Source organism: Pituophis catenifer, unplaced genomic scaffold, assembly GCF_029215685.1.
Source record: "Pituophis catenifer annectens isolate HBS135680 unplaced genomic scaffold, rPitCat1.0.hap2 SCAF_14, whole genome shotgun sequence".
NCBI lineage: Eukaryota > Metazoa > Chordata > Lepidosauria > Squamata > Colubridae > Pituophis > Pituophis catenifer.
In genome coordinates, this window is record NW_027256894.1 from 14918609 (window position 1) to 14940059 (window position 21451).

General features: G+C 43.3%; 1 protein-coding gene across 1 annotated transcript in view; it reads right to left on the reverse strand.

Annotated features, from left to right (window-relative positions):
• The window catches only part of EFL1 (elongation factor like GTPase 1), a 66679-nt gene that overhangs the window by 44022 nt on the left and 1206 nt on the right, over nt 1–21451 (reverse strand). The window contains exons 2-13 of the mRNA XM_070953331.1: nt 19975–20079; nt 18781–18848; nt 18589–18673; nt 17564–17697; nt 16501–16638; nt 14467–14681; nt 12062–12185; nt 10237–10313; nt 9200–9336; nt 8575–8697; nt 7423–7522; nt 2133–2278 (exon numbers count right to left, since the gene is read on the reverse strand). Of these exons, the coding sequence (XP_070809432.1) occupies nt 2133–2278; nt 7423–7522; nt 8575–8697; nt 9200–9336; nt 10237–10313; nt 12062–12185; nt 14467–14681; nt 16501–16638; nt 17564–17697; nt 18589–18673; nt 18781–18848; nt 19975–20065 (1438 nt within the window). The 5' untranslated portion in view covers nt 20066–20079. The remainder of the gene's footprint in view (nt 1–2132; nt 2279–7422; nt 7523–8574; nt 8698–9199; nt 9337–10236; nt 10314–12061; nt 12186–14466; nt 14682–16500; nt 16639–17563; nt 17698–18588; nt 18674–18780; nt 18849–19974; nt 20080–21451) is intronic.

Genomic DNA, 21451 nt, shown 5'->3' on the forward strand with positions numbered 1-21451 from the left:
CTTACAATGCGTTAAGCAATAGCCTTCATACTTTTGTATATTTATACAAAGTCAGCTTATTGTCCCCACAAACTGGGTCCTCATTTTACCTACCTTAGAAAGGATGGAAGGCTGAGTCAACCTTGAGCCTGGCGAGATTTGAACTTGCAGTAATTGCAGGCAGCTGAATGTTAATAACAGGCTAGTAGTCTGCTGCGCCACCAAGCTCTTTTCTTGTTTTTTCTTTTGAAGACGTTTTGCTTCTCATCCAAGAAGCTTCTTTAGCTCTGACAATGGGGAATGGAAGGATTGCCCACCGTCCTGTAAGAGCTGAAGAAGCTTCTTGGATGAGAAGTGAAAGTCCAGTTGCCTCCCGAGAAAGCACCTTTGGGACAACCATGACGTGGATGACTGAGAGTCTTTACAGATGTGTATTGTTTATACTATAGTAGTGAGTTCACTAGTAAACCAGTAACAACTGGTAAGTATAAAATAAATACGTATAAACCTGGTTTTTTCTTCCTTCTTGGTATGTATTTTTAAAGTGTTATGCTTTTTAGTAAGATTAAATATTGTTCAATTAAAAATAAAACTATTATAATAAAACTTTCGGGGGGGGGGGGAACTGATTTAAGCTTGTGTAGTCCATCCATAACAGGATGGTCATTGCAAAAATGTATTTTTATAATTTCCAAGGTACCAGCATCCAGATCAACAAAGAGAAGCAAATTTGGTACAGGACCAGTTACATGCTAGTGGCTAAATTTAATTGCAGGCACAATCGTGTGAAGCCAACTAGATTTCTCTTTCCTCCTGGGTGCTGCAAATGAATTTGACGGTGTTCGCTCACAGGTAGGTATCCAGGGAGGTTCAACGTGAGGAACAAAAACTACAAAATTATTGGCAAGCGCCATGGAACCATCTGCTCTGTAAAACAAAAAAGGCTTATTTCTCACAACCGCTTCAAAGGCCTGCTGGAGAGAAAACAGGCTACCCAAATTTACTTCTAGCAGTAAATTGCCGTGCGCCAGATCTGGCTGTTGACACGCTATCACGATGTATTTATATATGCTGCAATGTTCCCAAAGCTAGTTGGATCATAGTGAGAACCTAGGACTAGCAGAGAACTGCTGCCAGCCGTCTCTAAGACATTGTTTGGCCATTTCCAGATGTGTGGGCTTGAAATCCAATGCAGAGGTTGACTTTGTTTCATACCTACTGCCAGAGCGCCCTCTACTGTTACTATTTATCTCCTAAATCGGTGATGACGAACCTATGGCACGCGTGCCACAGGTGGCACGCAGAGCCATATCTGTGGGCATGCGAGCATTGCCCTAGCTTAGCTCCAGCAAGCATGTGTGCGCCAGCCAGCTGATTTTCAGCCTCCTGGGCCCGCTGGAAGTCGGGAAACAGGCCATTTCCGGCCTCCGAAGGGCCTCCGGGGAGGGTGGAAGGCTGTTTTTTGCCCTCCCCAGGCTCCTAGAAAGCCTCTGGAGCCTGGGGAGGGTGAACAACGGGCCTTCCGGTCCCACCAGAAGTCGGGAAATGGGCCATTTCCGGTCTCCGGGGTGTGGGTGGAGTGGAGAAGGCTGTTTTCACCCTCCCTAGGCTCCAAGAAAGGGCGAAAAATGGACCACGTGTCAAAAGTGGGGGGAGCGCAGGGAGGGGTCGCGCACGCATGCACAGGGGGTGCACTGAATTATGGGTGTGGGCACACGTGCGCGCGACCCCCCCCCCCGCTCTCCCCCTGCTTTTGGCACGCGACGGCAAAAAGGTTAGCCATCACTGTCCTAGATCAAGTGATGGGGAACTAAGGCCCTTTTCTGACCTGTGGACTGCAACTCCCAGAATTCCACAAGTCATGAAGGATTCCCACACCTCTGTCCTAGATGAACAATTTAATCCTGATCTCCTATTTCTTTCTTTCTTTTTTTCAAGAAATAAAACTAAGGAGAAATTTCCTGACGGTTAGAACGATTAATCAGTGGGACAACTTGCCTCCAGAGGTTGTGAAGGCTCCAACACTGGAAGTTTTTAAGATGATGTTAGATAACCATTTGTCTGAAGTGGTGTAGGGTTTCCTGCCTAAGCAGGGGTTGGACTACAAGACCTCCAAGGTCCCTTCCAACTCTGTTATTCTATGTGCTTCTTACTTTGATTCTCTCTTGCCTCTAAAGTTGGCTCCATCAAACTTCCTCCAATTCCCTCAGATGCCGACTCTTGAGTGGCCGCTAACTTTTCAGCACGCCGTTGCCTCGCACGCTCACGTCTTTGCGCTATCTCTTCTTGTGACAAAGGCCTGTGTACCATTGGGGACAATATGAGAGTTTTGAAAGGCAGCTTTAGCTTCCTAGTTGCAGATCTGCATGCTAACAAGGACAGTTGGAGAAACAAAATCATGAATGAGCGGCCAACTGATAATAACTTGAATAAAGCTAGTGGTTTAACCGCTATAGATGCTAACTTACATCAGTTCTTAACAGTTACTACTACCTTGTTTCCCCGAAAATAAGACATCCCCTGATAATAAGCCCAATCGGGCTTTTGAGCGCATGCGCTTAAAATAAGCCTTCCCCCTGAAAATAAGCCCTCCCCAAAAATATTTAAATGCAGAGCTGGAAATCAGGGTAAGATGGCAAGAGGAGCCCCATCTTGCTCCACGCACCCCAAGATAATAAGACCTCCCCGAAAATAAGTCCAAGTGCTTATTTTGGGGTTCAAAAAAAATATAAAAGGGTCTTATTTTCGGGAAAACACGGTATTAATTCTGAAAACCTAACCATTCTGGCTAGCAGCCAGTATGAAACAAATAGATGAAATCTGAAATATTTTAAAAATATTTTTAATTCACCAGTCGCAGAGAATTTTGTTCTTCCCTTACACCATCAGTCATACATATAATTGCTTTAGAATGTTGACACCTCTCTGGAAGGGAGACATTAAAAAAATATCTAAGGACTAGACAGGGAAGTCAGAAGACGGTGAGAATTAACCTGCAAAAATTTAACATTTTCAGGCCCAGTGATTCAAAAGTGAGTAAGAGACGAGGATGATAAATATGTAGAGCTTTCAGAAGGCCCTGATAATCAGAAGTATCAAATCAAGTATCTCTGTGTGTGTTGTTTGTATGTAATGTTAGTATATTGTATTAGTAACTTTAAAATTAGTAGACTACATGTAAATAGGAATAATAACGTAATAAAGTGTGGATAATGGATTTGGCAATAGCAAGGGGTAGTAAAAAGGAAGAGAAAGAATTGGACAGGGTCACAAAGTAGGAAAATCGAAGCTGAAAAATTACAGTGTGGCATAAAGCAGGCATCAATGTCCTAGTGCAGTGTTTCTCAACCTTGGAAGCTTGAAGATGGGTGGACTTCAACTCCCAGAATCCTCCAGCCAGCGCTGCTGGCTGGGGGATTCTGGGAGTTGAAGTCCACCCATCTTCAAGCTACCAAGGTTGAGAAACACTGTCCTAGTGGTTATTGGTGCGCTAGACGCCACACCAAAATAACTTGGACGGCACTCAGAAAATCTGGACATTGGCAAAATTTCCATCTGTCAATTACAAAACACATACAATGCGCTTGGATCTGCATATATATACTACACCAATACATTACGACGCCTTAAGTCCATGATGACGAACCTATGGAAGTGGCACGCAGAGCCATCTCTCTGGGCATGCCAGCCGTCTCCCGTTGCTCTTCCAGGTTCTGGCACACGCATGCACGCCGGCCAGCTGCTCTTCGCACACATGTGCATGCCAGAACCGGAAGGCCAGGTGACCGGCGCTCATGCCAGAAACCGGAAGCTCAGCTTCCTGGTGCGCGCATGCACGCCAGGGAACCGTTCTTCCAGTTTCCGGAGTGTACTCCCACTTCGGCACGCGGTGCCAAAAAGGTTCACCAACACAGCCTTAGGTTCTTGGGAAGAACTAGATGCAATACCAACTAGAGAACTGACAGCTGTGACTTCACATTGCTGTGCACGGATAATAATATATCAATATTAGTAGCTAGTGAGGAAATACCAAGCTGTTATTAAAACAGCAGTTATTAAAGCCATTATTTTACATGCTAGAGTTGCCTTAATGGAAACAATTTAAAACTTCTGCAAAATGTGATAAATTCCAATAAAACTTTCACAGCGTATAATGATTTAAAGTGGTGCTTACAGTTGCAATATTAACTATTTTAAAGGCAATTTTTATCATACTCCGGCTGAAGCCTACTTAAGAGGAAACGCTTCAGCTTTATGAACTGATAAATTGCTTGCAGGAGAGAAGTCCTTGAAATGCATTCCCCGGTTTAAAGATGTAAATTCCATTTAAATACCTGAGATACTTGACACTGATTTGTTTGAAAAGGCACATAAGTAGGAGGGTTGGTAGAAATTCAGATTTTATTCCTTTAACAGATAAACAGCACTGATGTATGCTGATCTTAATGAATGAGACCAGGATTCAGGATGAATCCTTTATGAAGAAGTAAGCAAAGTGTTTTATAACAGTGGTCACCAACTGGTGGTTCGTGGACCACTGGTGGTCCGCGAGAAAATTTTGGTGGTCCGCAGAAAAATTATTTGCATTTTTTTATATTGCACGAAATCAAGGGTCCTCAAACTACGGCCCCTGGGCCAGATACGTGCAATGAATATTTGTGTTGCTGCAGAGAGTCTCCCCCTTCGGGGTCTTTTTATGCGGGTTGAAGGGGGGGCAGAAATTCCAGCTTGGGGTCTGCTCCAGCCTCCTGGTGCAGGGCTTTGGGTGAAGGCTGGAGGGAAGTGCTGTTGGTGGCACAGAGCCGGAGGGCCTTGTTCCAGTGGGACTGCATCATGGCCTGGAACTGGCTGACCATCTCAACCTGCTGAGCCTCTAGGCACTGGTACCTGGCCTTGCACTCCTGCAAGTCTTCCCTCTGCTTGGAAAGCCTACGCTCCTAGTCCTGAGTGAGGTGCTTCTGCTGAGCCTCCTTCTCGGTCAGATCCAATTTGAACTGAGCCAGCTGTTTTGCCAACTCTTTCTCATGGTGGCTGCTTAGCTCCAACAACTGCTTCCTGCTTCCTTCGGAATGAGCAGAAAAGCAGCAAATCTCATTTTCTGCTTCAAGACTTTAATTGTCCTTATTTGAGCTCTAAGATATGTAGGTATGTGTACAGAAACAAATTCAAACCGATGCAGAAAGAGTTCAACTGTGGAAGTTTAAAACCATTAAGGCATTAAAATAAAATTCTTACTTTGTTGGCAAAACTTCATTAATTAATCTCCACAAACCATCTGCAGCCGCAAGAATATATGGCCAGAAAGATACTTGATTTGACACCACAAAACTCCCACCTTTATTCATAAAAACACAATAGTCCGACCTCCTACCGCTAATTCACGAAACTGGAAGAGAAAGTTAAAAAAAACGTCACTTTGGAAAGTTTCAAGAGCCGCTTAATCCACAGTTGATTGCCACCATCTAGTGGTCAAAACACTCAGTGTCCTCTAGTCAGAAAGGATTGCAGCCTTTTGTTACCATACATCTTTTAACTCTCTTTAAAAGCTCCCTACGCAAAATTCGAGAGACACGGTGGCTCAGTGGCTAAGACGCTGAGCTTGTCAATCGAAAGGTCAGCAGCTCAGCGGTTCGAATCCCTAGGCTGAGCTCCCGGTCATTGTCCCAGCTTCTGCCAACCTAGCAGTTCGAAAGCAGGTAAAAAAGGCAAGTAGAAAAATAGGGACCACCTTTGGTGGGAAGGTGACAGCGTTCTGTGCACCTTTGGCATTGAGTCATGCCGGCCACATGACCACGGAGACGTCTTCGGACAGCGTTGGCTCTTCGGCTTTGAAACGGAGATGAGCATCGCCCCCTAGAGTCGGGAATGACTAGCACATATGTGTCAGAGGAACCTTTACCTTAGGTAAAATTCACAAGACTCCTCTCATGGGGTCCAATTATTTTGAAGAGCAAGAAACCATAGAACAGAAGCTGGAGAGTTCATTTTCACGAACAAATGCTGCTTAAGTCCTTCTCATGATGAACAACACAAAGGTATCTCAAGAAGAGTTTTTTTCAATTTTTTTTTTACAAAAGATGTCCCCTTGAAAGCAGGGTTGTGATGCTATTTAGATCTCAAGCCAGAAAGGCATTTTGGTGTCAGCACAAACATGCAAACCATATCTAGTCACACTTCCTTACGCCGATTGTGTCTTTTCCTGGGCTCATAGGGCTCTCTTGTATTGGCACACTAGGCTACGTTATAAAGGTAGCCTTTCACTTGCAACCACCATGGAGCCCAAAATGTTATGTTGCTAAGTGAGAAATTTGTTAAGTGAGTTTTCTTGCCACATTTGTTAAGTGAATCACTGCAGTTGTTTAAATGAGTCACACGGTGGTTACGTGAAATCTGGCTTCCCTGTTGATTTTGCTTGTCGGAAAAATCACAAAGGGTGAACACAAGACCTCAAGACACTGCAACCGTCGTAAATGGGGAGATGACCAGGCTGAGCCTGAGGGAGGGGTCAAATACATCATCAGTCATGAGTCCCCGCGCGCTATCTAAGCCTATCCCATCTTGAATGCCTTTCTATTCTTAACTCCCGCTAATTTCCTTTGGCCATTAGTAGCTCAGATTCTTGTAGAGAGCTGAATTTTTTTTTTTTTTTTAATTTGATTTATATGCCGCCCTTCTCCGGAGACTCAGGGCGGTTTACAATGCGTTAAGCAATAGCCTTCATACTTTTGTATATTTATACAAAGTCAGCTTATTGCCCCCACAAACTGGGTCCTCATTTCACCTACCTTAGAAAGGATGGAAGGCTGAGTCAACCTTGAGCCTTGGCGAGATTCGAACCCTGCAGTAATTGCAGGCAGCTGGTCTTAATAAGCTTAATAACAGGGTGCCTTAAACCCCTGTACTACCAAGGCTATTAACAATAAATCCTTGCGCACATTTGAACTGCCTGAATCTCCTGATTTCCCTGGTGCTTGACAAGACTGCCTGTCATGTGGTTTCCTTCTGGTGTGGGTGCATTAATTCAGCAATTCTTCCTTGTAAAGTCACAGTTTACGATTTAGATAGATAAGTAAATCCAGCCACCTACATTAAGAAAACCAAGGCTCCCCTAACTATAATTAAACTAAACATTAGAATCTAAAAGTCCTGGTTATATAGAGAAACCACCTGAATGTGCTATACACTTTGATATGTTAACTAGCTTTCGTTATATGACCAAACGTTAGTCCTTAATTCATAGACAAATGTTACAAGTGTGACATACTGCAGGAGTCTGTGCCATATTTACTACCCAGCTTAAAAAAAAATAACTGCTGTACTTGTCAGATAAGAAAAAATAAGCTCAGCCACGTCTCAAATAAAAACAATTGAAACTGTAAATTATGGTTTAGCAACTACCAGCACTGGAGCAGACAAGAGATCAAATGGGAGAATTGTTCTCACCTTGTTTTGTTCTGTGGTAATGTCTTGGCGTCAACTGCAAACATTTTGGATATAAACACAACGACTGGGGCAGTTTCTTCACTGCTGCATTTCATAAACGCTAAGCAAACATGAAACAAAACAGTTATATTCAGTGGTGAAGTCCAATTTTTTTTACTACCGGTTCTGTGGGCGTGGTGTGGCTTGGTGGGCGTGGCTTGGTAGGTGTGGCAGGGGAAGGATACTGCAAAATCTCCATTCCCACCCCACTCCAGGGGAAGGATACTGCAAAATCCCCATTCCCTCCCCACTCCTGGGGGAAGGATACTGCAAAATCTCCATTCCCACCCCACTCCAGGGGAAGGATACTGCAAAATCCCCATTCCCTCCCCACTCCTGGGAGAAGGATATTGCAAAATCTCCATTCTTCCTGGGGGAAGGATACAGCAAAATCTCCATTCCCACCCCACTCTGGGGCCAGCCAGAGGTGGTATTTGCCGGTTCTCTGAACTGCTCAAAATTTCTGCTACCGGTTCTCCAAACTGCTCAAAATTTCTGCTACCGGTTCTCTGAACTGCTCAAAATTTTCGCTACTGGTTCTCCAGAACCTGTCAGAACCTGCTGGATTTCACCCCTGGTTATATTTCTTTCTAAGGTCTGAACGAAAAAAACTCTGGTTTTATATGTAGATGCCAATTTTTTATTAAATCCAAATGAAGGTTATAGTTCGTTTAGTTTAGTTTACTTTATTGTCACTGCATCTCGTACAACGAAATTAAATGCCATCTTCAGTGTTGCATTATACATAAAAAATAAAACAAAAACACACACCCTTCACATTCTATACAATTGAATTGAAAACCCCTGATATTGCATTAATATTGCACTATACAGTAGAATTCAATATAGTTACTGCTCTGGGACAGCAGCTGTTTTTCAGCCTATTTGTCCTTGTTTTTATTATCCTGTACCATTGGCCACATGGTAACAGTTAAAAAAAAAATGGGTGCCCAGGATGAGATGGATCTTTAAGAACGTTTTGAACTTTCTATGTTAAATGACAGAATAGTGCAGTTAGGGATACTAATTGTCCTTTAACAAGGCTATTTTTTTCTTTTATTTCTATCCAAACTGCCTCCTTTACCTCCTTTCAGCTTGCTAGTGTTTACTCACCCTCTTTTAAATCTTGTGATTCTTGTGGCAGAGAATCAAACGTTTTGGCTCCAATACACAGTAGCTTTTCCACTCTCTCAGCAGTGATATCAAGAGGACTAGGCAGTTTATCACAAACCATGGCTAATCAGTGTGTTAAGGATATACAGGGATGTAATCTGAGATTTCAGCAATAGTGAAAAGGAAGAAGAGGATGTGGACTATTCAGTAAGAGCAAGAGATCCTCTCTGCAAATTTTTTTTTTCAGTTCATACTTACCCATCAAATTCTAACATAATTCACAACTGAACAGCTCTGCAGAAACAGCTCTGCAGCTCTGCAGCATAAATATGCTTTATTAAAATAAAATAAATTTCCTTGTTTTGACCCTTTTCTGACTCCTTTTATTGGGTTTTTTTTTCCCTTATAAAAGATCCAAACATTTATAAGAAACCACAGATATCTTCTAAGTATAAAATAAATCACGTAAGTAATCCTACTATGTTCTAGAAAGGAATTTGAAAAACACCAAAAAGCCCAGGAATGACTTAAGCGATTTAAGGCAAGTGAGCAGCAACAGGTTACGCCTTTCATTTTACGAGACAATACAGTATCAGTTTGCTGTGTAATTTTTCTTAAAGGATACAGAGAACTGCATCTGATATTGGTAGCCACTGACTACAAATGGCATTAAGCTGAACCTTTGGGTCTGTGTGGCGTAATTCACGAGCGGCAATTTTTAATCCGAGAGAGGAGATTATTTTCTCTATTTTCTCTTTGTCTCTGTACAGGGGCAAAAAGAAAAAAAAAGAAAAAAAAAAGACACAAGATATTTACTTCTCACCAAATCCAGGATGTAAAACAAAAGGGAACTTCTGTTCTGCCCCAGCTACGGACCCCAAAGAACGCAGCACACACAAAGTCCGTTCAAACCTTAGTTTACTAAATTAAATCAGTTTTTCTTTCAAAAAAAGGCTGTTAATTAACTTTCTTAACAGCCTACAAGAATCCAAAGAATAAATAATCGTAATCTTACTAGGGTTGGCAGAAAGCCCAGAAGCAATTTGCAGAGAACTAAGATTAAGACGCAAAAGAGAGTGAACGAAGTTGTTCCCTGCAAATTGCCTCAGTTGTCATCCTTCCTTAAATAGGCTAAGGGAGTGGCCAATTAGCCCCAAGCCTTACTCTCGAAGAGACCTCCTCCTGAGGAGCCACTCCTGCCTTTTGGCAGCTCTGCATGCCCGTGCATCGGGAAGAGGCTCCTCCTCTTCTTCCTCTTCACTTATGGGAGCTTCTGGAGGTTCTGAAGGCCCTGGCTGAATCCCCGCCTCTGGCACCACGACTCGAGTGCCAGTTGCAGAGGCTGCTGGCGCAGCACCACACCAGCCTCCTCGCTGTCAGAATCAGCTACTAGCTGCACAGGCCGCTGACGGGCCACAACAACTTCTAAATTCACTGGGCTGTTACACTTATTAATGTGACACTGGAGATGCTAGATCAACCCGCCAACCCAGGCCTCATCTTAATTATAATTCCCCCCCCCCCAGATGGAAATAGCCAAAGGTATCAAACCAACATATTCACTGACAATCAGTAAGAAAATTCACTTGTCTCTTGGATGATGCAGAGTAGGCATGGAATACTTCCAACCAAGGAAATGCTATTCAAGGATTTATCTCTTACCTCTTGGTCACGGCCTCGTAGAGACTCCATATATTTTCCAGCACTAGTTGCACAAACAGAGGCTTTTTCCCTTTCAGCTAGAAAGAAAATGCCACGTTAGACAAAAGACACAAAGCAGCCTTTATAATAACACCAGGAATTATACTGCCGTATATATCATACGTACCAACGCACACCATCTAGCAATAGCAATAGCATTTAGACTTTTATACCGCTTCACAGTGCTTTACAGCCCTCTCTAAGCGGTTGGCAGAGTCAGCAATCTGGCTCCTCATTTGACCCACCTCGGAAGGATGGAAGGCTGAGTCAACCTTGAGCCTGGTGAGATTCGAACTGCCAAATTGCAGGCAGCCGGCAGTTAGCAGAAATAGCCTGCAGTACTGCACTCTAACCACTGCGCCACCAAGGCTCTTATCTACATCAGGGGTCCCTAGCCAACTGGGCCGTGGCCTGTTCGAAACTGTGAGGGATGGGCAAGTGCGCATGTGCACGAAGCTCCACTCGCGCGAGTGGAAGGCACTTGAGTGGAGGGCACTTGGGCTCATGCGCGAAGTTCCACTCACATGAGCAAAGGGTGCTTGCGGGGGAAGCTCCATTTGCGCGAATGGAGCACTCTCCGCTCATGGGAGGAGCTTCGTGCATGAACACAAGACCCCTCTGCTTGCACGTGAAGCTCCATTTGCACGAACGGAAGGCATGCATGCCCGCCACTCTCACCAATGGAGCTGTGTGCACATGTGTGCGCCTGCCACTCACACGCCCCCCCTGTGTCGGGCCGGACTGCCAGGGTGCCAAGATTGGGGACTGCTGATCTACTTGAATCTTACACATGTAGATAAAACCTACCTTCTAATCCCATTCCTCTGTTAAATATGTGTCATTCACTATATCAGGGTTCCGATGGATGCCCTAATTAAATCATGAGCCTCGAGCTAAGCTTCAAAAGAAATCCAGTTATTTATTAGGAGCACCATGTTCACAAGTTCCAGGTGAAGCCAACTCTGACCCCACATAATTTACGGCCTGGGCACGACCCTGTTTCCCCCTTCCCCCCAGGGTGTGTCATCAGTCACATTTGCCAACAGAGCAATTTCACAGGTTGTAGAGATCACTCCCCTCCAGCCGCTGTGGAAAACCTTGGCAGACAGCCTTGAGAGAGAGATGTCTGGAATGTGTTTTTGTTTTTGGCTGCCGTGCTGTTTCGCTGTTTTCCCATCCCCCTTGCCTATGGCAACTAGAGAGCAGGCCAGGCATGCTTTGCGAGTTGACACACTAAGCCTTTACGGGGGACAAATAACTTGTAGAGGGCTTCCCCCTTATGACTATAACCTGTATCCACTCCATACAAAATGTGGAGCCTACAATGAGCTGGACAGGACCCCCGTTTTCCTAAGTTACGGCAATAAAACATTATGGTTGGATTTTATGCATGAGACAAAAATGAGATGGTAAAGTGAAAGACTGGACTAAGCAACATCAGATTTAGGAGAATCAAGGGTTCAAATATTTCTCCATTTGAAAATCACCCTGAAAGGGGGAGGGGAAAGTCAGCCGTAAAGATGGGTTCTTTCCTTTGCCGATGTAAAGCTTAGATTTATGGCACTGAATGTATTTCTCCCGATACCAGCAATTAAATATCTGATACTGCAGTTTCTTGTAGTGCTATTAATTAATAGTTGCTGCTCACCCATGCATTGAATTCGAATGTGTTTCTGAACACATTCTGAAATTACTCAGTCAAGAAAGGGGCAATGATGCCCACACCATTTCCCCAAAAAGTGAGAAAAAGAGTCCTGTTTCACACCTGCGATGCCCACATTCTTACCTGATCGACTTTCATAATCCTCTTAGCTTTCATATTTAAATAATAATCTCCCCAGAGAGTCTTCAACAATATTGATGGTTTTATTCCCATCTTCTGGCTGTACAGCTTAGCAAAGTGTTCAATCCTGGGAAACAAAACACAAAAAAAATCATGGGAGAAATCCATTTAAATAAACCGTCTTCATGACAAGGCATGTCTGTCCACCTGCATAGTAATCAGCTGTACACTTCTTCTCTAAGGTGATTGAAAAATAGCTTACAACTACTTTACAGAGACTTCACATAATGTAAGTGTGTAAGTATACAACAGGGATTGGCAACCCGTGGCTCTGGAGCCACATGTGGCTCTTTCATCCCTCTGCTGTGGCTCCCTGTCACCGGTCGATGCTATAATTTTGAGAGGAGCTTCCAGGTTTTTTTTGGGGGGGGGGGGGGGAAGCATGGTCCATCAGTAGGAGGGCCGGGCTTTCCGGTCAGCTCCACAATTGATAGGGCTTTTGGTTAGGACAGGTAGAGGAAAAAGAACGCCGTGCTAGGAGACGACTCTATGGTGGGGGGAACCAGACTTCTGGTAGGCTCCAGAATTGAACGGGGGGGCTTCTGGTTAGGACCTTTGTGGCTTTTTGAATGTTTAAGGCAGAGGTCTTCAAACTTGGCAGCTTTAAGACTTGTGGACTGAAGACAGAATTCTGGGAGTTGAAGTCCACAAGTCTTTAAGCTGCCAAGTTTGGGGACCCCTGGTTTAAAGTTTCCGACCTCTGGTATACACTGTCAACAGATACTTTATTGAAAGGGCATGCACTAGCATGCATGCCACAAACTCTTGTCCTATTTCACACATGCACATTTGACAGGTGTAGTGTTGTCTATTGTCTGGATGTGCATACAGGGCTGGCGATAAGTAGACAATACAGGTACTCATGAGCTCAGCAAGACACACACCCCACTTCGAGCTCTCACTGCCACATTCTCTTTCAACCTTTATTTAACTTCTACCTCCTCCTGGCTCTGGTCCCAGGTCCAAGGCTAATCTAGTTGTCATCTATTACTATGTATTTCGTATTATTTGCATCTCATTGGTTGTTCTCACACACTTTCAGTCCAGGCTACCTCTTTAGAGACTTAAGACTTAGAATAACTTTTATTGTCACTTTGAATGTACACTAATCGGCATACATTAAAATGAAATTTCGTTGATAGAGCCAAGGTGGCGCAGTGGTTAGAGTGCAGCACTGCAGGCTACTTCAGCTGACTGCTAGCTGCAGTTCAGCAGATCGAATTTCACCAGGCTCAAGGTTGACTCAGCCTTCCATCCTTCTGAGGTGGGTAAAATGAGGACCCAGATTGTTGGGAGCAATACGCTGACTCTATAAACCGCTTAGAGAGGGCTGTAAAAGCACTATGAAGCGGTATATAAGTTTAAGTGCTATTGCTAAGTGGGAAAGAAGGAAGGAAGGAAGGAAGGAAGGAAGGAAGGAAGGAAGGAAGGAAGAAGGAAGGAAGGGCCGTGATAGCGCAGTGGTTACAATGCAGCATTGCCAGCTAAGTCTACCGACTGCCAGCAGTTGAATCCTGAATGGCTCAAGGTTGACTCAGCCTTCCATCCTTCTGAGGTGGGTAAAATGAGGACCCAGATTGTTGGGAGCAATACGCTGACTCTATAAACCGCTTAGAGAGGGCTGTAAAAGCACTATGAAGCGGTATATAAGTTTAAGTGCTATTGCTAAGTGGGAAGGAAGGAAGGAAGGAAGGAAGGAAGGAAGGAAGGAAGGAAGGAAGGAAGGAGGAAGGAAGGGCCGTGATAGCGCAGTGGTTACAATGCAGCATTGCCGGCTAAGTCTACCGACTGCCAGCAGTTGAATCCTGAATGGCTCAAGGTTGACTCAGCCTTCCATCCTTCTGAGGTGGGTAAAATGAGGACCTAGATTGTTGGGGGCAATAGGCTGACTCTGTAAACCACTTAGAGAGGACTGTAAAAGCACTATAAAGCGGTATGTAAGTTTAAGTCCTATTGCTATACAGCTCTCAAAGGGATACACCTCCAATATGCACTACATAAACATGACAAAATAAATACAAAATTAGGCATATACTCAGATATATTCTATGATACCAAGAAACAATACAGTCTAGTTCAGAGGTATACATGTATATGGCAAGAAAAACGAATGTCGCGAGTTTACCCGGCGGATGGCCCAAACAAAGCTATCAGGTAGTCCTGCTGGAAATACTTCAAAACCTCCTCCCAGAGGGGAGCAACAGAAACAGACTGTGAAGTGGGGGTGTGGGGTGGGGGTGGGGGTGTCTAACAATGCTTATATGGGTTTTAACTGTTTTAATTTTTGTGAATGTTGTAAGCCATCTTCCGGAATGAAATCGAATAAATCCCATTAAGTATAAACTCACCCAAAGCCCCAGCCATCAATTGCGCTGGCAAATACTACGTTTCCCTGATCAGGTGAAAAATACAGTTGTGAATCATCTGAATACTCCAAGCCTGCACTCCAGTCATAAACCTGGTCTACGTTAGTAGGATCAGAATTCAGCTGAACGTCCGTGTCTTTCTCGGCTCTTTTTTCAAGGATTTGGGAAGTGAAGAGCGTAGCAGTGATTGCATTTACCTAGAAACAAAAACTCTTTTATTGTTTATTTTATGTACGACATCCTAGCTTTATGGCCCTACAGGCAGCTTAAGAACCTTAGCATAAATGATGCATTAAAACACCAAAAAGATAGGAATTAAAAGTGTTATACAAGCAGTTACGCTATTAAAATTAAGTACCGGTAGTTCTTGACTACTTGTTTAATGACCATTCGAAGTTACAGTGGCTCTGAAAATAAGAAGGGCCATTTTTCACACTTACGACCACTGCACCATTCCCAGGATCACAAGATCAAAATCTGGACGCTTGGCAACCGACTCGTATTTACGGCGGTTGCAGTATCCCGGGGTTATGTGATCACTCTTTGCGACCTTCTGAAAAGCCAAGTCAACTGGGAAGCCAGATTCACTTAATAATGGTGCTACTAACTTAAAACCGCTGCAGTGGTTCACTTAACAACGATGGCAAGAGAGGTGGTAAAACGGGACACAATTCACTTAAGAACTATCTTGTTTAGCAACGGGAATTCTGGGCTCAATTGTAAGTCTAGGACCGTGATGGGGAACCTATGGCACGCGTGCCACAGGTGGCACACGGAGCCATATCTGTGGGCACGTGAGTGTTGCCTTAGCTCAGCTGCAGTGTGCAGGTGCACGCCAGCCATCTGATTTTTGGGCCTTCTGGGCCCACCGGAAGTCGGGAAACAGGCTGTTTCCGATCTCCGGAGGGCCTCCATAGGGTGGGGAAGGCTGTTTTCACCCTCCCCAGGCTCCTAGAAAGCCTCTGGAGCCTGGGGAGGGTGAAAACCGGGCCTACTGTGCCCACCGTGCCATCGCATGTCCAAAGTGGGGGGAGCGCGCACACATGTGCGGAGGGGGCATTGAATTATGGGTGTGCATGACCCCCCCCAGCTCCCGTTTTTGGCAGGTGACAGCAAAAAGGTTAGCCATCACTGGTCTAGGACTACTAGTACAAAAAAAACAACCACCACCAACTCACTCAATCTGCACCAGAAGGCAAGACAAGAAATAATGGATGGAAACCAATCAAGGAGAGAAACAACCTGGAATTAAGGAGAAACTTCCAAACAGCGAGGATAATTAACCAGTGGAACGACTTGACTCCAAAAATTGTGGGTGCTTCATCACTGGACAGTCTCTTGTCTGAAATGGTATAGGGCAGGGCACTGGTGAAATTGAAACCGGTTTACTACCGGTTGGCTGGCCGCGCATGCACGCCATGCGCCAAACACGTGCTGCACGCACGCATGCGCAATACACACCAAAAGGAGGCTTGGGAAGGTAACCAACTCGAACCGGTAGCATTTCACCCCTGGGGTAGGGGTGTCAAACACAAGGCTCAGGGCTGGATCGGGCCCACGAGATGCTTAGATCTGGCCCGTGGAGCCACCCTGGAAACAGCAAAGGACCGGCCCGTGGTACCTCTGCCAGAAAAAATGGAGCTCAGGAGAGCTACCCGCGGCCCTCCTGAGCTCGGTTTTCACTGGCAGAGGGTTGCAGGATGCGGCTGCAGCCGAAAACGGAGCTCAGGAGCCCGTTTTCGCTGGCAGAGTGGTTGGGCCATCACAGGCGCCCCTGACACGAGTGACGTCTAGCTGGCTACGCCCACCTTGGTGCCCCAAGGTCAAACACAACCCTGATGCAGTCCACAATGAAATCGAGTTTGACACCCCTGGTATAGGGTCTCCTGCTTGAGGAGGGGGCTGGACTAGAAGACCTCCAAGGTCCCTCCCAGCTGTATTCTGATTGATTGATTAATATGTACTGGAAATACAGCCTCTTCCATTTTTCAGTGCTGAGACAAGGAACTCTCTTACCTGTTCCAAGATGTTCTTAAGGTGAGAATATGCTTCCTGAGGGGTAAATTTGAGTTCCAAGATGAGACGATCTATTTTATTAATCACCAGGACTGGACGGATGTTTTCCAGCCAAGCTTGACGTAACACCGCATGTGTCTTTAAGACAAAACAAAATGTGTTCACAGAAGGTTGGGAAGTAAGATACACAAATAGGGATTTGTGGCACTTTGGGTCCAAGGCTGAAAGATGCTTTGAACTGAGCGTGGGCATAGATGTCACTTGTCAAGCCCCTCCTTTTCTGGAGTTCACACAGTAGCTGTGCCATGCCAGGAAAATTAAGGAGGTGCCATCTGGGTATGATAACAGGCTCAGAGAGGGCACTGGCTCCTTGTCAGTGTTTCTAAACTCATGCACCTATTTTTCTGTGACTTCGTGGCTACTGAGTCAGCTTAGTAAAAGGTCTAGCATCTTGAAAGAGATGCCAACAGTTGCACCCACGCTTGTTCTAAACGTTCACTTTCAACTATGGAATGCTATAGATTTCTATAAACAAAACTCATCTTACAAACAATAACGATCTAACTTGACCTAAAGCAGATGCCAATCAACTGTTCTATTATATTCTCTCACAGAATTACTTTATTACAAAGACACACACGATAGTCACCAAGTGAAGTAAAAACTAAAACCAGGTTGCTCTTAAAACCCTGGTGAGACAATGTTTACAATGCAGTACTGAAGGCTAACTCTGTCAACGGCCAGCAGTTCAATCCTGACCGGCTCAAGGTTGATCGACTCAGCCTTCCATCCTTCTGAAGTTGGTAAAATGAGGACCCAGACTGTTGGGGGCAAGAGGCTGACTTTGTAAACCCCTTAGAGAGGGCTATAAAGCACTGTGAAGCGGTATATAAGTGCTATTGCTATTAAAATTAGCATCTATAAACATATGAGTAAGAACAATTGTGCTTTTCGGCTTAGCACACTTGGATCAAGAACCTGCCTTAATTCCCGATATTAAAATCTAACAGATGTGAAAGATCATTTATTATTTATTAGTGAAAAGCATCTTGTTTTCTAATACCTGTGGGCAGACTCCTTCCACAGCATCTACTACAATGATGCAACCATCACAAAGTCTGACCGCTGTGGACACTTCTGAAGAGAAATCCACATGGCCAGGGGAGTCTATTAGATTGATGAGGTGTTCCTGATTATCTAGAATGAAAGAAAAATTAAAATTAAAATTAAAGTATTTTGGAAATGAACTACCTGTCAGGGTTCCAACCGATGCCCTAATTAAACCATGAGCCTCGAACCAAGCTTCAAAAGAAATCTGGTTATTTAGTAGGAGCTTCATGTCAGCACTTCATTCCAAGTGAAGCCAATTCTGACCCCACTTAATTTACGTCCCGGCTCTGACCCTGTTTCCCTCCTCCCCCCAAGGTTTGTCATCAGTCACATTCTCCAACGAAGCAATTTCGTGGGTTGTAAAGATCACTCTCCTCCAGCCACTGGGGGTAACCGGGGGAGATGGCCTTGACAGAGAGAAGACTGGAATGTGTTTTTTGTTTTTTGTTTTTGACTGAAGGGCTCACTCTCAGCAGCTGCAACATTCGTTTTCCCATCCCCCTTGCCTATGGCAACTCGAGAGCAAGTCAGGGATGCTTTGCGAGTTGACACTACCATTAAACAGATGAATGTGTTTGCTTAGGTATTTTTTTTCTTCTGCCAGATAGTACATTAGAAAATTTAAAGCATCTGTTTGCAGTCAGTAGTTTCCCATTACTGCTGGGTGATCAACTATCATTTGTTAGTGGTTTGAATGAAATACATATTCTCTGTGCTTGTGCAGACTTTATTTTCGTATTTCAGTAACTATGCAACCCTTAAACTTTCATCCAGATCTTTATTCTTCACTGCTCATCCTTTTAAGAATTGATCTGTGGTTTTAAACAATAACAGATCATGATTTCATTTGAACAGATCATATAATAAGTAACATAGTAGGAAACAATTACCAATTAAAGCTCAATTTCACAGTGACTATTTTATGATCATGCAACATTTTTGGTTCAAATGTACACAGAATGTGCTTAGCTACTTTACCTTTCACGAAGAGCAATGAAATTGCGCTTGACTTCATTGTGATACCTCGAACCTGCTCATCTTCTCGGCTATCCAAATATCGCAGCTGTAGGAATGAAAATCACAAGACATGTGTTTCCCTACACATTCTATAGGCTTTCCTGACCAAAACATTGATATTTAAAATAAAAGATTGAATAGATCTTAAAGCACCTTTCCCGCCAATCTTCTAGATATTATTCCATTGCTAGAAATGAGACAATCGGCTAAAGTTGTTTTGCCTAGAAAGGGAAATAAAGAAAAAGAATAATCAATTTCCACCAAATATAATTATATTGAGTTTTTTGGGGATTTTTTGCCGACAACTCAGCAAGAAAAGAATGACTTTTTTTTCTATCTATCTTTCTTTCTTTATTCTTTATTGGCCAAGTGTGATTGGACACACAAGGAATTTGTCTTAGGTGTGTATGTTCTCAGTGCATAGGGAGAATAAAATACATTCATCAAGAATAAAAAGATACAACACTTAGTGATAGTCAAGGTCACTAATAAGCTATCAAATCGTACTAGGGAACAAATAAAAACAATATAATTGAAAGATACAAGCAACATGGTTATAGTCATAAGTGGGAAGAGATAAATACTAGTAAGGAAGAAAAGAATAATAGTAATACAGTCTTCGTAAATTATTGGACAATGTTGAGGGAATTATTTGTTTAGCAGAGTGATGGCGTTCGGGGAAAAAACTGTCCTTGTGTCTAGTTATTCTGGTGTGCAGTGCTCTATAGCGTCATTTTGAGGGTAGGAGTTGAATCAGTTTATGTCCAGGATGTGAGGGGTCTGTAGATATTTTCACAGCCCGTTTTTGACTCCTGCGGTATACAAGTCCTCAATGGAAGGCAAGTTGGTAGCAATTGTTTTTTCTGCAGTTCTAATTATTCTCTGAAGTCTGTGTCTGTCTTGTTTGGTTGCAGAACCAAACCAGACAGTTATGGAGGTGCAGATTTTTGCTGATAAACTCAGAAAAATACTTTTTTTTTTGCAGAATCATAGAGTTGAAAGGAGGGGGGGTAGCCCAGAAAGTCCAATATTTTGCTCAGTGGAAGAATTAAAGTGAAAGCATCCTCCAAAAGGAAAGGCTGTACTGCCACTGCAGCCTACTTGGAAATAGGTAGCAAAGAATGCAAAATGAAAAAAAAAATCCCACAAAAACTTCATCCATATGGCAATTTGTTACTTTTATGCCTGGCTTCCTCTGAAATGATACACTAGTTGATCTCTAGAGACACAGAGTCCATGTAAACACTAGCGATTATACAACCAAAACAAATAACGCTTGTTGAAACAAATTAACTTAAATGTACACATTATTCACATATAGTTATTCTTTAGAGTATTTTCTCTTACCATGGTCTACATGAGCCAGTATACAAATATTCCTGATGCAGGCAGTGTTTTGCTGAAGTCCAGCTGTTTTATTTGAGCTAGCAAGAACCATGGTTTGATGTTTTACTGTAAGGAAAAGTATTTCATGTTGAAAACAGGAAGATGCAAACTCAAAACAAACAAAAAAAAAAAAACCTTCAGAGCTTGAAGTTAAATATCAAGATGAGCTAGTTCTTAGCTTTCCAAATAGATAAGGAATGTATATGACAAATGAATCTGATTTTGCCCTGAAGAAGTTAACCTAAAAAAATAATAATCACACAATGTGTATTCATCTTTTATGAGAAACAAAAGCAACAAAAACTTCTAATACTGAATACTACAACCACTAACACCCATATTTCATGTTTTCCATACATATATATTTAAAGCTGCATAATAATAAAGACTTTCTACCACTTTCTTTACTCAAAATCTGCTTCTGGAATCTCTCTGTCTCAGTTTTTTTCAGCATCTTAAGAAGCTGTCAAGGTGTTAGAAACATAAACTCAAATCTTTCAAAGAAAAACAAGACAAATGCAGAAAGCAAAGTAAGGTATATTCCTCCAACATGAATATCATACTTGATTTTCAAAGCCGAACTAATTAATTACTACGTTATGATTGTGATTCCTTTATTAAAGGCCTTACTTTATATAAAGGTAGTCATTTTATTAGGAGGGCTGATATAACAAGAAAAACTTGAGCTGTAATGTCACATGAGGTTACAAAATATATAGTTATTAAAGACATTGAAAGATAAGGTTCCCCTCGCGCATATGTGCTAGTCGTTCCCAACTCTATAGGGAGGTGCTCATCTCCGTTTCAAAGCCGAAGAGCCAGCGCTGTCCGAAGACGTCTCCGTGGTCATGTGGCCGGCATGACTCAACGTCAAAGGCGCACGGAACGCTGTTACCTTCCCACCAAAGGTGGTTCCTATTTTTCTACTTGCCTTTTTTACCTGCTTTCAAACTGCTAGGCTGGCAGAAGCTGGGACAAGTCACGGGAGCTCACCCCGTTATGCAGCACTAGGGATTCGAACCGCTGAACTGCTGACCTTTCAATTGACAAGCTCAGCGTCTTAGCCACTGAGCCACAGCGTCCTCTTTGAAGGATAAAGGACCCCTTAAAAGGGGGGAGAAAACAAGAGTTGCTTTCCCTTGCTCTGGATCATCAGACCCAGCCACTAGGATCAATATTCAGAATTACTTTGGATTAAATTATGCAAAGTTGTGGCAGTTAGTCAGACTAATTGAAGTCTATTGGAGTTGGGCAACCTAATCAATTCAGATCAATCAATCGCTATCATATTTCATTTTGGGAGGGCACGAGGGCTCCTTCTTTTTTTTTTTTTTTTTTAATTTGATTTATATGCCGCCCTTCTCCAAAGACTCAGGGCGGCTTACAATGTGCTCAGCAATAGCCTTCATCCTTTTGTATATTTATACAAAGTCAGCTT